General features: G+C 50.7%; 1 protein-coding gene across 4 annotated transcripts in view; it reads right to left on the bottom strand.

Annotated features, from left to right (window-relative positions):
• The window catches only part of VPS35L (VPS35 endosomal protein sorting factor like), a 118,919-nt gene extending 107,197 nt beyond the window's left edge, over positions 1-11,722 (bottom strand). For 3 of the 4 annotated variants that reach the window (XM_039255889.1, XM_039255891.1, XM_039255892.1), the window contains exons 1-3: positions 11,683-11,722; positions 2,553-2,652; positions 177-332 (exon numbers count right to left, since the gene is read on the bottom strand). In XM_039255889.1, the coding sequence (XP_039111820.1) occupies positions 177-332; positions 2,553-2,652; positions 11,683-11,708 (282 nt within the window). In that variant the 5' untranslated portion in view covers positions 11,709-11,722. Of the gene's footprint in view, positions 1-176; positions 333-2,552; positions 2,653-10,846; positions 10,894-11,682 lie in introns of those variants that run through there. The other variant, XM_039255890.1, reaches the window with a different exon arrangement.
• Between the last annotated feature and the right edge of the window lie 733 nt (positions 11,723-12,455).

Raw genomic sequence — 12,455 nt, 5'->3', positions numbered from 1 at the left:
CTCCCTCTCTCTCTGACCCTCCCCTGCTCACGCTGTCTCTCTCTCCTAGAAATAAATAAAAAAATATTAAAAAAAAAAAAGTTTAAAAAAAAAAACTGTTTTTTTAAAACTAAAAGGTGAAAAGCCGCCAGCCCCGCCCCCACGTGACACAGACCACCAGCGGGGGGGCGTGTTACCGTGGCTGCAGGGTCAGCTGTGGCAGCGAACATGGAGAGGGGGTCGGTCCCATCCAGCACGCTGCTCAGCGGGTCCACCATGGAGCTGGAGGATGAGGAAGACGTGGAGGAAGTACTGCCTTTGCGGCTCACTTTCTTGGTCTTCGACTCCGTGACCTGCGGGGAAAACCTGAGCGGGTAAATTGGAAACCTCCTACGACCCTTCCCAGACACCCACTCAAATGTGTTTTCCCCTCATTCCTTTAGCTGAAGTGACCACCGTTTTGTGGCAGGGAAAATTGTATTTTGTGACAAACTGAGAGGACTCAGAATCCCAGCTACGGAGGAAGGGAAGGCGTGAAGCTGGGGTGAGGAAGACCCAGGGCCACTCGGTGGTAGAAGGTCGGATAGAACTGCATCCTCATAGGGCCCTCTTTCCCAAAGCAGGTCCCCAGGCAAGCCACATCCACATCACCCGGGAGCCCATCAAAAACGTGGACTCTCGAGCTCCACCTTGGATCTACTGCGTCGGAACCTGCAACTTAACAAGTTCGAAGAACTTCCGAATGCCATGTCCCGGTGAGCATTGAGGGGCAGGGGTGGAGGCGGGGGCGGGGTGTGAAGCCATGTTTTTGTTCCACTGGCCGCAAACTCTTCCTGACTCCAGATGACCGGATCAGGGGTGAACCCACGAGCCAAGAGGATCCAACCAGAGTGTCTCTGCTGAAAATCCGGAAGGGCTGGTTGGGCTCCACTCTCCTTAAACAAGGAAGCTCTGAAAACCCAGGGGCCGGGGGAAGTAAGGGACACTTTGGGCGCATCCACAGGGAAGCAGAGAAAACCGTCTTCAGAGAGGATGGGATGGGACAGAATGAAGGAAAGGACTGGCCTTTGTCCCTGGTTCTGTGAAAGGAGGGTCCCGTCCTTGGAGTGTCTGTCATTCACGTGCCCATTAGTCACACCTGACTTAATACGAACAGGACCAGTGTGGGGGCTGGTCACGAGAAAGGCCACCCCTGCGACACAGCCAGGGGATATCAGCCTGACCTCAAGGGACGGAGGCTGGAGATCAGGCCCAGTCACGTGGTCAGGGAATCACTGCATCACGCTGCATAAGGAAACCCCAACACAAAGTGTGGAACTTTGTGGAACTTCCTGGCCAGCGGCCGCACGACGCGCCAGGAGGTGACACACCAGTGCCACAGGTAGAGGGCTCAGAGCTCTGCCTTCAGGACATTCCTGAGCCTCACTCTACCTCTCAGTTGGCTACTCCTCATTTGTATCCTTTATATAAAACTGTAAGTACCGGGCTGCTGTGAGTTCCCTGAGTCTTGTAGCACATTACTGAGCCTGAGGGGAGGTCTGGATTGCAGCCAGTTGATCCAAAGTGCAGGTGGCCTGGGGTCCCCCCAAACCTGCAGCAGGTGTTTGAAGCATGGACAGTCTTATGGAAGACCTTGCCCTAAACCTGCAGGGTCTGACACCAACCCCGGATGATGTGGTGAAGGGGCTCCTATTGGTGCACAATTGTCATTCTGTCTGCCTGGCATCGTCCCTCCTTCTCCCAGGCTCGGCAGTCCACGTTTTCCTTGGGAAAGCGGCCTTCCGTGACTCTCAGCTCCTACAGGCCTGGGTGAGTGGGGTGGGAGGGCTCTGCTACCAGCTCTGGGGGTGGGCACTACCCCCACCCAGTCAGTCAGCATGTTCCCTTCCCTGGGCACCAGACCAGGTCAGGGAGGGACACGTCACCCGAGAAGACCATCTCCCTGCTCTTGTGTCACAAAAGCTGCAGGATGTAAGCCTGGAGCCACCGCGGCTGGTCTGTTTCCACAGAGTGAGTTCCTGAGATCAGATAGGATCCGACTCTTCGGCGGCTCAGCCATGACTACACAAGCCCACGGGGCCTGCCCGGGGCCTGGGGGGCAGATGCTCCAGCTGTGACCTCCTTCTTTATGTAATGGCCTCTGGGCGTTCTCAGGCATGTGTCTGTCACCCTCACCCCCGCCGTGATGACAGCCATACAGCTTCTCTCCCCTGCTGGTGAACCAGCAGAGAGGGGCCATCGAGATCACTGGCCTGCTTTTCGCTCTGCTTGTTAAGTAACTCATACGGACGAAGACGCTGTTCGGGACACGCAAACTTAAGAAGGGGTTTTGTTCACACCCCCACATCAGGAACAGAGGCATCCCCCACTCGTGACAACCTCACAAATATGAGAAAGAGCACAATGGACATCACCGTGGGTGAGGTCAATGTCACAAAAAGCAGGGCCCGGGAAAAAGTGGCCGATAGAAACATGCAAAAGCAGCTACGGCCGGCAAATGGGAAAGACCCAGGAACCCGGCTTGTCATTTCATGGGACAGGAGGATTGGTTAGGGCCCCGTGACCAAACTTACAGTTATGGGCTTCAGCGGGTGATAGTCCCCAAACTCCAAGGGCACAGCCTCCAGCCGGCAGGATGCAAACTCTGCCTTATAGTTCCGCCCCCGGGAGTGCCTGGCAGATAAATCCCAGACGGCCGTCAGTTGAGGGGATACAGAACACACTCGAATCACTGGTTCAGACTTTCTCGGGGCCATGGCAGCTTACAGCCGAAGAGCGTTTCTACCAAGCCCAAGAAACGCTGCAGAGAATCTTAACACTCAGCTCGAGCATACGAGGAGCTGCCCAGACATCCAGACGATGAGGCCAGACGCCGGAACTGAGGGCGCTTGGGGAAGTGATGCCAACTTCCCTTCCCAGCGCCCCCCAGACAGCCAGCGCCCGAAGGAGGAGCTTCTGGAGAGAAGGCGTGTGGGGGAGGGAGAAATCCGGCCCTGCTCTCCCCACCAAGTTCACGGACGCTGTGTGGAGCCAGAGGGAGGTGAGCAGGGAACAGACAAAGAGCACCCCGTCTTCACAGGTCATGGGAAGGGATCAGGAGACGGACAGGAGAGCGAGTATCCATACTCAAACACGAGAGGAAAACACATGGGAAGAACAGCAAAGTGGGAAAGGCATCAACGGGCAGGAAGGGGAGATCTCAGCATGGGCAGAGAAAAAGAAGAGAAAAGGAATGGGCAGAAGCAGTACTTGAAGGGATGGCAACTAAAATTCTTCTGAACTAGAGGCACCCAGGTGGCTCAGTCGGTTGAGCTTCTCACGCTCAGTTTTGGCTTAGGTCATGATCTCTCAGTTTGTGAGTTCAAGCCCCACATCAGGCTCTGCACGGACAGTGTGGAGCCTGCTTGGAATTCTCTCTCCCTCTCGCTCTGCCTCTCCCTTGCTTGCAAGCATGCACGTCCTTTCTAAGTAAATAAACTTTAAAGAAAAAAAATTTTTTTTTAACTAAAACAAAGTTTTTCCAAACTATAGATCTCAAGCTACAGGTTCAAGAAACACACATGCCCCAAGCAGGCCCCACACAAAAACAAAACAGAAACTGTACTTCAGGCCTTCATAGTAAAATGGCTAAAAAATAAAGACAGGATTTCTTAGAATGAATAAAGACACCTTACTTTCAAAGGGCAACAACTATATTACTATCTCAGCAGAGAGCCAGCAAAGGGATCAGTAAAGTACCAAAGAAATTAACAAAAATCCTGCCCCCAGTGAAATGAAGGCAAGAGAGTTTCCCCGTCAAAGAAAAACCAAGAACAGCATGTACAGCAGAACTACACTTAAAAAAAAAAAAAAAGTTACACACAGAAACAAGATGATCCCAGTTGAAAACAAAAACTATACATATAATATATAGGTATGTATACATGCACATGCTGTATACACACGTGTGTATATGTGCACACATGTGTATATGTGCACACATCTGTATGTATGCACACATCTGTATATATATGCACACTGTGCACACACGTCTGTGTACATATACACACTGTACACACATCTGTGTATAAATGCACATGCTGTGTACACACATCTGTATATATGCACACACTGTGTACACACATCTCTATATATGTATACGCTGAGTAGGCACGCGTACACATTGAAAAGTAACAAAAGGTAAAAGGTGTGGGTAAAACTAGATTAGTGACCACAAAAAAACAGTAACTTACGGTATTTAAACTACGTGTAGGGGGCCCTGGGTGGCTCAGTCGGTTAAGTGTCTGAGTCTTAACTCTTGATTTCTGCTTAGGTCATGATCCCGAGGTTGTGGAGTTCAGCCCTGAGTTGAGTCCCCCTCTGCTGCTTAAGATTCTCTCTCTCTCCCTGTGCCCCTCTCACCTGCTCTCTAAAAGAAAGTAAAATAAAACACATGTAGAATTAAAGGTCAACCAGCACAGAAAAGGTGCTACAGTCTGAATGTCTGTCCCCCCTCCCCCTCAACCCCCAAATTGATAGACTGAAATCCTAACCTCGCCTTTGGGAGGTGATGAGGTCTCAAGGGAGAAGCCTCATGATAACGGACCGAGAGAGGCCCTGCCCTGTGAAGACCCTGCACATCGGGTGAAAAGCAGAAGTCGCCTCACCTCACCGGGCTGGCCAGACGTCCAGCCTCCAGGAGAAACAAATACTTTTGGTTGTAAGTTGCCACATCTGTGATTTCTCTTTTCTTTCTTTTTTTTTTTTTTTTAAGACAATCCGAATGGACTAAGACTCAGACTGAGAAGTGGGGGTGCTGCCGTAACAAACACCTAAAAATGAGGGAGCGCATCGGGGACCAGAAAGGGCACAGGCTGGAAGAGTTTTGCAAGTCCGGCTAGAAAAGCCACCGCCCCCAGGGGACAGTCCGGGGTGCCAACCGTGAGGGCTGCAGAGAAAGCCTCAGCCCTCCTGGGGAGCTCACCAGGGGTTCTCAACAGAAGCTGGCCGAAGAACCGTCAAGGCCAGACGAGCAAGGACGGAAACGAGGACTGGGTCACTGGACACAGAAAGGCGGTCCCAGCCAGGACCGGCGTGGCTGCACTGTGCTCGCGCCCTGGCGTTGTGGGGACAGCGGAACTCATCAGCCATTAAACGGAGTATTTGCAGGAGGACATTTCTGAGCAAAGAGTTGCAGGAGCAGCTTGGCTGCTCTCCAATTACGGTAAAAACCTACAAGAGAGAAATGACTGCAAACCAGCTTGGCTCATCAAAAGGGAAACAATTTAAAAACTTGGAGAACTGGGGCGCCTGGGTGGCTGGCTCAGTTGGTTGAGCGTCTGACTTTGGCTCAGGTTGTAATTTCACAGTTCATGGGTTCGAGCCCCATGTCGGGCTCTGTGCTGACAGCCAGCTCAGAGCCTGGAGCCGGTTTCAGAATATGTGTCTCCCCCTCTCTGCACCACCCACCCCTGCACGCTGTCTCTCTCAAAAATAAACATTGCAAAGCTGGTCCCCTTGTTCCTTAGCCTGGACATCCCCTGAATTCACCCCCCCCTTTGCCCCACTCACAGCTGCACGTCTTCACTAGACTTCCAGAAACCCCAAATCCAACTGTGCCATGCAGTCAGCCTTATTGATGAGCCCACCGACCCAGAAATCTTCTCAGTATGAGAGAATGGAGATCCCAGGTCATTTCACTTCTATCCCTTTCTAAATAAACCTGGCTTTGAGAACAGGAAAGGAAGAAGGCCAGTGAACAATACAGGTTCATCTCTGCTTATTTATTTTTTTAAAGAGCTACTGTGTTAATCTGGGGGATAGGGGCAAAGAGAGAATCTCAAGCAGGCTCAATGTCCAGCACAGAACCCAAAGCAGGGCTTTATCCCACAACCCTGGGATCATGACCTGAGCTGAAATCAAGAGCTGGATGCTCAACCGACTGAGCCACCCAGGTGCCCCACCACTTTTTTTTTTGAAAGGAAAACCCCTATCAGGATATATTGCCTGGTGTCTCTGGGTCACATTTACCAAGCACACCTAGTCCTCCCTTCCAGAAATATGAAATATTCTTCCCAACTCCCTTTAATTTTTTTTAATTTTTTTTGAAAGTCATGGAGGGAACAAGCATGGGGGGAAGAGAGGAGGGAGGGAAAGAGAGAATCCCAAGCAGGCTCCATCCTGTCAGCACAGAGCCTGATGCAGGGCTTGAACTCACCACTGAGATCACGACCTGAGGCAAAAGCAAGAGTTGGATGCTTAACCAACTCAGTCCCCCCCAGACACCCCCCCTCTCCCTTCAATATGTTGCCAGCCAATTCCTGATTTATAAACTAAAGACCCCCAAGAATAAAGAAACCAGAATTAAGAGCATCAGGGGCCATAATGGAGTTATGAAAAATTACACTTTTTTCTCTTCAGATCATTCCTAACTTTATCAACAGAATTCTGAGAGGTTAATTTAGTGGATTGAGTGGAAATGTAACCGGACCTAAAGTTCAGGTGCAAATGTAATAATCATTAACAAATCAATCCGCAGCTGAGAAAAGACTGTATCCCAAGAGCAGGTGACTTGATACGCAGAATCAAGGAATAATAGTTCTGGTTTACATGGACTCGCTGTCCGGCAAGACCCAGGCCAGGCCCTCTCCCTGCACTTCCTTGTTTAACTGCCTAACGCAGGTGCTGGAGTTACAACCATTTTTCAGACAGAGAAGCTGAGGCTTAGAGTTGAGGGGACAGCAGCACAGGACGGGGACACAAGAAAAACCGAGGCAGCCTCTCAGATGCAGGAAGGAGCTATGCAGACCACCCAAGGGTCATCTTGAGCACCTTAGACAATTGTCTACTTTTGTCTTTTTTTTTACTTTTAAAGAACCAACCTTTGAAATGATTTTTTTAATATTTATTTTGAGGAGGGAGGAGGGGCAGAGAGAGAGGGGGAGAGAGAATCCCAAGCAAGCTCCATGCTCAGTGCAGAGCCCAACACGGGATTCGATCCCACAACCACAAGATCATGACCTGAGCAGAAGCAGAGAACTGGACGCCTATCCAACTGAGCCACCCAGGTGCCCTGAAAATTTTTTTTCTTTTTTTAAGTTTGAAGGGAGGGAATTCGGGGGTTGGGGGGGGGGGGAGAAGGGGAATAAATATTGCTTCTGGAGAAACAACAACAACAAAAGGAAACGTTTACCCCTTTCGAAATTACATGTCAAACAACTATATTTTGATCTTTCTATCCCTTCTTCCATTACTCCCTCAAATTCGCTCTCAAGCTCCTCAGCGGTTTCCCGGATGTTTGAGATGCTAAAGTGTGGTCTTCAATGCCTGGGTCTTTGCTAAGGCCAACAGCGCCCCCTAGAGGGCACTTTTCTCACAATCCCTACTTTGCTCCCCCCCCCCCCCCCCCCCGCAGAACACAGCATCTGGTAAAAATCGCCCATCATCCCAGCTTCCAAAGGCTCGTGCGCATCCTTGGTGGCTGGCACAGAAAAAAAGGCCAACATTTCCCACCTCCACTCCTGGCCTGGCCGCTGGCTACGCAAAGTGGGGTCCAAAGATCACTTTGCAAGGGCATCATCAGGGGCGTGTGAAACACCACAGGTCAGGATCTGCAGGTTAGCAAAATCCCGGGGGGTGATTTATACTCACATTAAGGCTGACAACTCCCTATTTTTAAGTTATTTAATCTGATAACATGGATACATAGAAATTCCATTACCAGTTTCCAAGTTAATGTCTGTATACTGGAAATCCACCAAATGCTTTTTGTGGGCTATTTTCATTCTCAAGTGATTTTTAAGTGGCTCATGACATCATCCAACTACAGAGTTTTTTCTCCCACAATCACAATATACTCTCCTTTTCCCTGGCCCCCCCAAAGGTCTTGAAGTGAGGTAGAAACTCTCAACTCAAAGGCTGATTTTTTAAATGTTTATTTTTGAGAGACAGAGAGAGAGAGAGAGAGAGAGAGGGGGCGAGCAAGGGAGGGACAGAGAGAGAGGGGCACACAGAATCTGAAGCAGGCTCCAGGCTCTGAGTTGTCAGCACAGAGCCCGACACAGGGCTCGAACCCACGAACCATGAGATCATGACCTAAGCCGAAGTCATACATTTAACCAACTGAGCCACCCAGGCACCCCAAAGGCTGGCATTTTTAAGGGCGCTATTACCACAGGGATTAGACAGAAAAGGTGACCTGTGTGGACCAGACATTGCATGTGTTAGCCCAGGACAAAATCCATCAGAGATAATAGAACGTGTGGGTAAAGGACATTCTGGGGAGACACACAACCGCGCACTGGGCTTTGGGGAGCCTTGCAACCGGGAATGGTTGGGATCACAACCTCTGGGCTCCAAACCTCAGTGCACCTCAGAAGTCATGCGACCTTAGGGAAACTAACCACTTCACCTTTCTGCCCCCATGTCCTCATCTGAAAAATGTGATTGAGGATTAAATGGGATGCGGCACATTCAACACTTAACACCGTGCCTGGCGCACACACCCAAGTCTCTATAAATGTCAAATTTAGCAACAGAAGCACGTTTCTCCTCTGTAGACCTTCTCTGTTTCTTCATGCATATCAGAGACTACACTGAGCCCTTCCTTTCTGCCAAGCTCCAGGCCAGGCACAACCACGGTTAAAACTTCAATCTTTTAATTTGAAGAACAACAAATCTCGGGAAACTTTAGGGTGAACGTGTTGCTGCCACAGGAATGTTGAGAGCACAGCCAGATTAGGAACTTTGGAGACCCTACTTGTTAAAAGGTGTATGGCACCTCTGCTTGTGATTTAAAGTAAAACTATCACAGGTAAAAATGTTCTGGGATGCAGAGATTTAAATAGCACCTTCCTGGATTTTCTGATTAGAAAATTCAGACACGTTAATTGAAGCCAGATGTTTCTCATTGTTCTTGGTATTTAAGCCTTAATGATTCCCTTAAAGGTGCTCTGAATGACTAGATCCAAGGAAACCCAGTGGGATTCAATCCTGATTTAGTGTGTCAAGGCTTTGGAAAGGAGCACCTGTGTGGCTCAGTGGCTTAAGTGTCCAACTTCGGCTCAGGTCATGATTTCATGGCTCATGGGTTTGAGCCCTGCGTCAGGCTCTGTGCTGACAGCTCAGAGCCTGGAGCCTGCTTTGGATTCTGTGTCTCCCTCTCTCTCCCCCTCCCCTGCTTGTACGGTCTCTCTCTAAAAAATAAGCCAAAATTAAAAAAAAAAAAAAAAAGACTTTGGAAGGAAGCTGCTTAAGTGTTCGTATCTACTTTAAGAGTCTAGAGCTGTATATTCTTTCCTTTGCTCATCCACTCATTCAAGGGAAACCACTTCACAATATCTGGAAAGAAAGATCAGAAACGAATCTCCCTACCACTTCACACCTGTCACAGTGGCTAAAATGAACAACTCGGAACAACAGATGTTGGCGAGGATGCAGAGAAAGTAGAACACTTGCACTGCTGGTGGGATGCAAACTGGTGCAGCTGCTCTGGAAGACAGTGTGGAGGTTCCTCAAAAAATTAGGAATAGAGCTACCCTGCGACAGAGCAGTTGCGCTTCCAGATATTTATCCAAAGGATACAAAAATGCTAATTTGAAGGGGTGCATGCACCCCAATGTTTATAGCAGTGCTATCAACCACAGTGAAATCATGGAAAGAGCCCAAATGTCCATCAACTGATGAATGATAAATAAGATGTGGGGTGTGTGAATGTGTGTGTATAGTATACTACTACTCAGCGAGCAAAAAGAATGCAGTCTTGCTATTTACAACAACATGGATCAAACTAGTATGTATTATGCCAAGCGAAATAAGTCAGAGAAAGACAAATATATGACTTCAGTCATATGTGGAATTTAAGAAACAAAAATGAACATAGGGAAAGGGAAGCAAAAATAAAAGACAGAGGGAGGCAAACCATAAAAGACTCAAATACAGAGACCTGAGGGTTGATGGAGGGGTGTTGGGCAAATGGGTGACAGGCATTAAGAAGGGCACTTGCTGGAATCACTAAATTCTACTCCTGAAACCGTTACTACACTCTAAGTTAATGAGCTTGCATTTAAATAATTTTTTTTTAAAAAGCAACTGTTCCTTTCTGAGATGCAAGGAAGAGCTCGCATCCCCAAATAATCCCACTAGGACCATCACAGCTTGTTGATCTGTCCTGCACACACGGCACCGCGGGGGCCTCAGCGCCAGCCACTCACAACCCGTCCCATCACAATAGCCCTGACAGGCCAGTCGGCCAGGCCACACGCTGTTCCCGCCTCTTATGAGCTCCTATTCATCCTCCAAAACCCAATTTAAGGGTCTGCCTTTCTTAAGCCCTCCCCAAGCAACAGGTGAAATTACGCCTCATGACCCTTCTATTCGGTGTGTCTGCTCCACTAAACTAACTCCCTAAAGCCCAAGAATATGTCCGCAGGCTGTGCATCCCTAGTACCCACTGCGAAGCCCTGCACACAGTAGGACGAACGGCAGCCATTTCACAGACAAGCCACCAAGTGTCCTCCAGGTGAGCGAGTAGCAACAGCCAGGTGGTCCCTATCATCCAAACTCAGAGCTGAGTCCACCATGCTCTGCATGCAGCGCCCCCAGAACCTAGGGACAGGACGCTGGGGAACTTGAGTTTTCTTTAGGGAGTGAATGGAGAAGGGGGCGTGAAAGGTGCAGGGAACGGGTAGGCGGGAGAGAAGCACCGTCGGGCCTCAGGGACCTCCTCTGAACCGGGGTAGCGGCAGTGGTCAAAACAGCCGGGGACCGAATGGGAGACCCCACCAGCACCCCACCAAGAGAGCCATTCCTGTTCACTCACACAAGCTCACACTCGCAGAGACAGCAAATACAGCCCCTCTACCAAAACCCCCCACCGCTTCCTCCTTACCAGGGAAAGACGGCCATCTTCGCAGTCACATGAGCACTTGCACTGGGACCGCCCGCCCTTTTCTCCCTCCCAGACCCCGCCCTGCCCCGCTCCGCCCCGCTCCGCCCCGCCCCGCTCCGCTCTGACCGCCATGATTGTAAGGGGCAGATAGTCAGCCGCGGAGCCTTGGGAGCGCCATGATTGTGAGGGGCGGTCGGCCCCGCTGAGCCGTTCGTCGGCGCCATGATTATGAGGGGCAAGCACTTCCGCTAGCCGTTCGTCGGCGTCATGATTGTGAGGGGCAAACGCACTTCCGTTGTGCTGTCCAATGGCGCTATGATTGTGAGGGTTAGGTGCCCTCACTCAAAGCCCAGGTTACATTGTCCACTGGTGGCGCTACAGTTATGGGGACGGGCACCAGCATCGAAGAGTCGACGCTGTGCCGTTCGTGGGCACCGTGATCGTTAGGGGCAGGCACGCTTCCGCTGAACGGCCGCGACGCCATGATTGTGGTCAGGCATACACCTCCCCGCCCCCTCCTGGCGGTCGGCCACGCCAGGACTGTGAAGGTTGGGTATCCTTCCGGAGCACCTCTGTAGCTGCCATGGTTGTGAGGGGCAGTTAATACTTCCGGGGCGCTGTGCCATTGGCCATAATTGTGCCGCTGACTTGTGTCACCATGATTGTGAGGGCAAATGTCTGCCCTCAACACCCAGGTTACGCTGTCCGCCGGCACTTAGTTGTGGGGGTGGGCCCCAGTGTCGAAAAGCCGATGCTGTGCCAGTTTCTGGCATCGCTATTGTAATAGACACACTGCCGCTGCACTGCGACGCCATGATTGTGAGGGGCGAACGTACTTTCGGAGCGCTCTCCACGGCGCCATAATTGTGAGGGGTGGTAGTGGCGCCATAATTGTGAGGGGTGGTAGTGCTTCCGCTGAGGGCCGCCTATGGTGCCATGATTGTGAGGAGCACGCGCCCCTCCCACTGCGACGCCATGATAGTAAGGGGCGGACGTACTTCCACTGCGTCGTCCGCGGTGCCATGATTGTGAAGGGCAGCCGTGGGCCGTGGGAGGCGTGTCCGCAGCGCTAACGTACCGGTGTGTTGGAGAAGGGATAGCAGGGTGCCTGGCCCACCTATGTGTTATGGGAGCGAAGACGCTAACCGCGGCTGGGTGTGGGGAAAGGATCTGGGGGGGTCGCGCGGTTTCACAGCTAATTCGCTGTATGGCGGGGGTAAACCCGGTTCTTACCATGCCGACGCTTTCCCCTCCCCGGGTCTCCCAAGGGTTGCCCTCAGCTAGAGCTAAATCACATAAGGAAGTTGGGACTAGCATCTCAGCCAGCTTGGCAGAGCTGTACGTTTCTGTGAAGGTGGACACCCATTTCAACCCCAGAACTTTTGTAGGGTTACAAAAAAAAAAAAAAATTCCTAACAGCTACCGTATACTGAACACCTGCTATGACAGACGCCCTATGGGCACCTCACGTGCTTTGCACCGCAAAGCTGAGGTCACTACCCCGAACCACCTGTTCGGGAGCCACTGCAAAGGTAGTATTTTATTGTCCAGAATAATTTTGGTTGGACACGATTTTTGCCGTCAGAGCTGTCCTTAGAACCTGATGGAA

This window comes from Hyaena hyaena, unplaced genomic scaffold (assembly GCF_003009895.1).
Source record: "Hyaena hyaena isolate Hyena2069 unplaced genomic scaffold, ASM300989v1 scaffold_550, whole genome shotgun sequence".
In the NCBI taxonomy this organism is placed as follows: Eukaryota; Metazoa; Chordata; class Mammalia; order Carnivora; family Hyaenidae; genus Hyaena; species Hyaena hyaena.
This window is presented reverse-complemented; position numbering and strand designations above follow the sequence as displayed.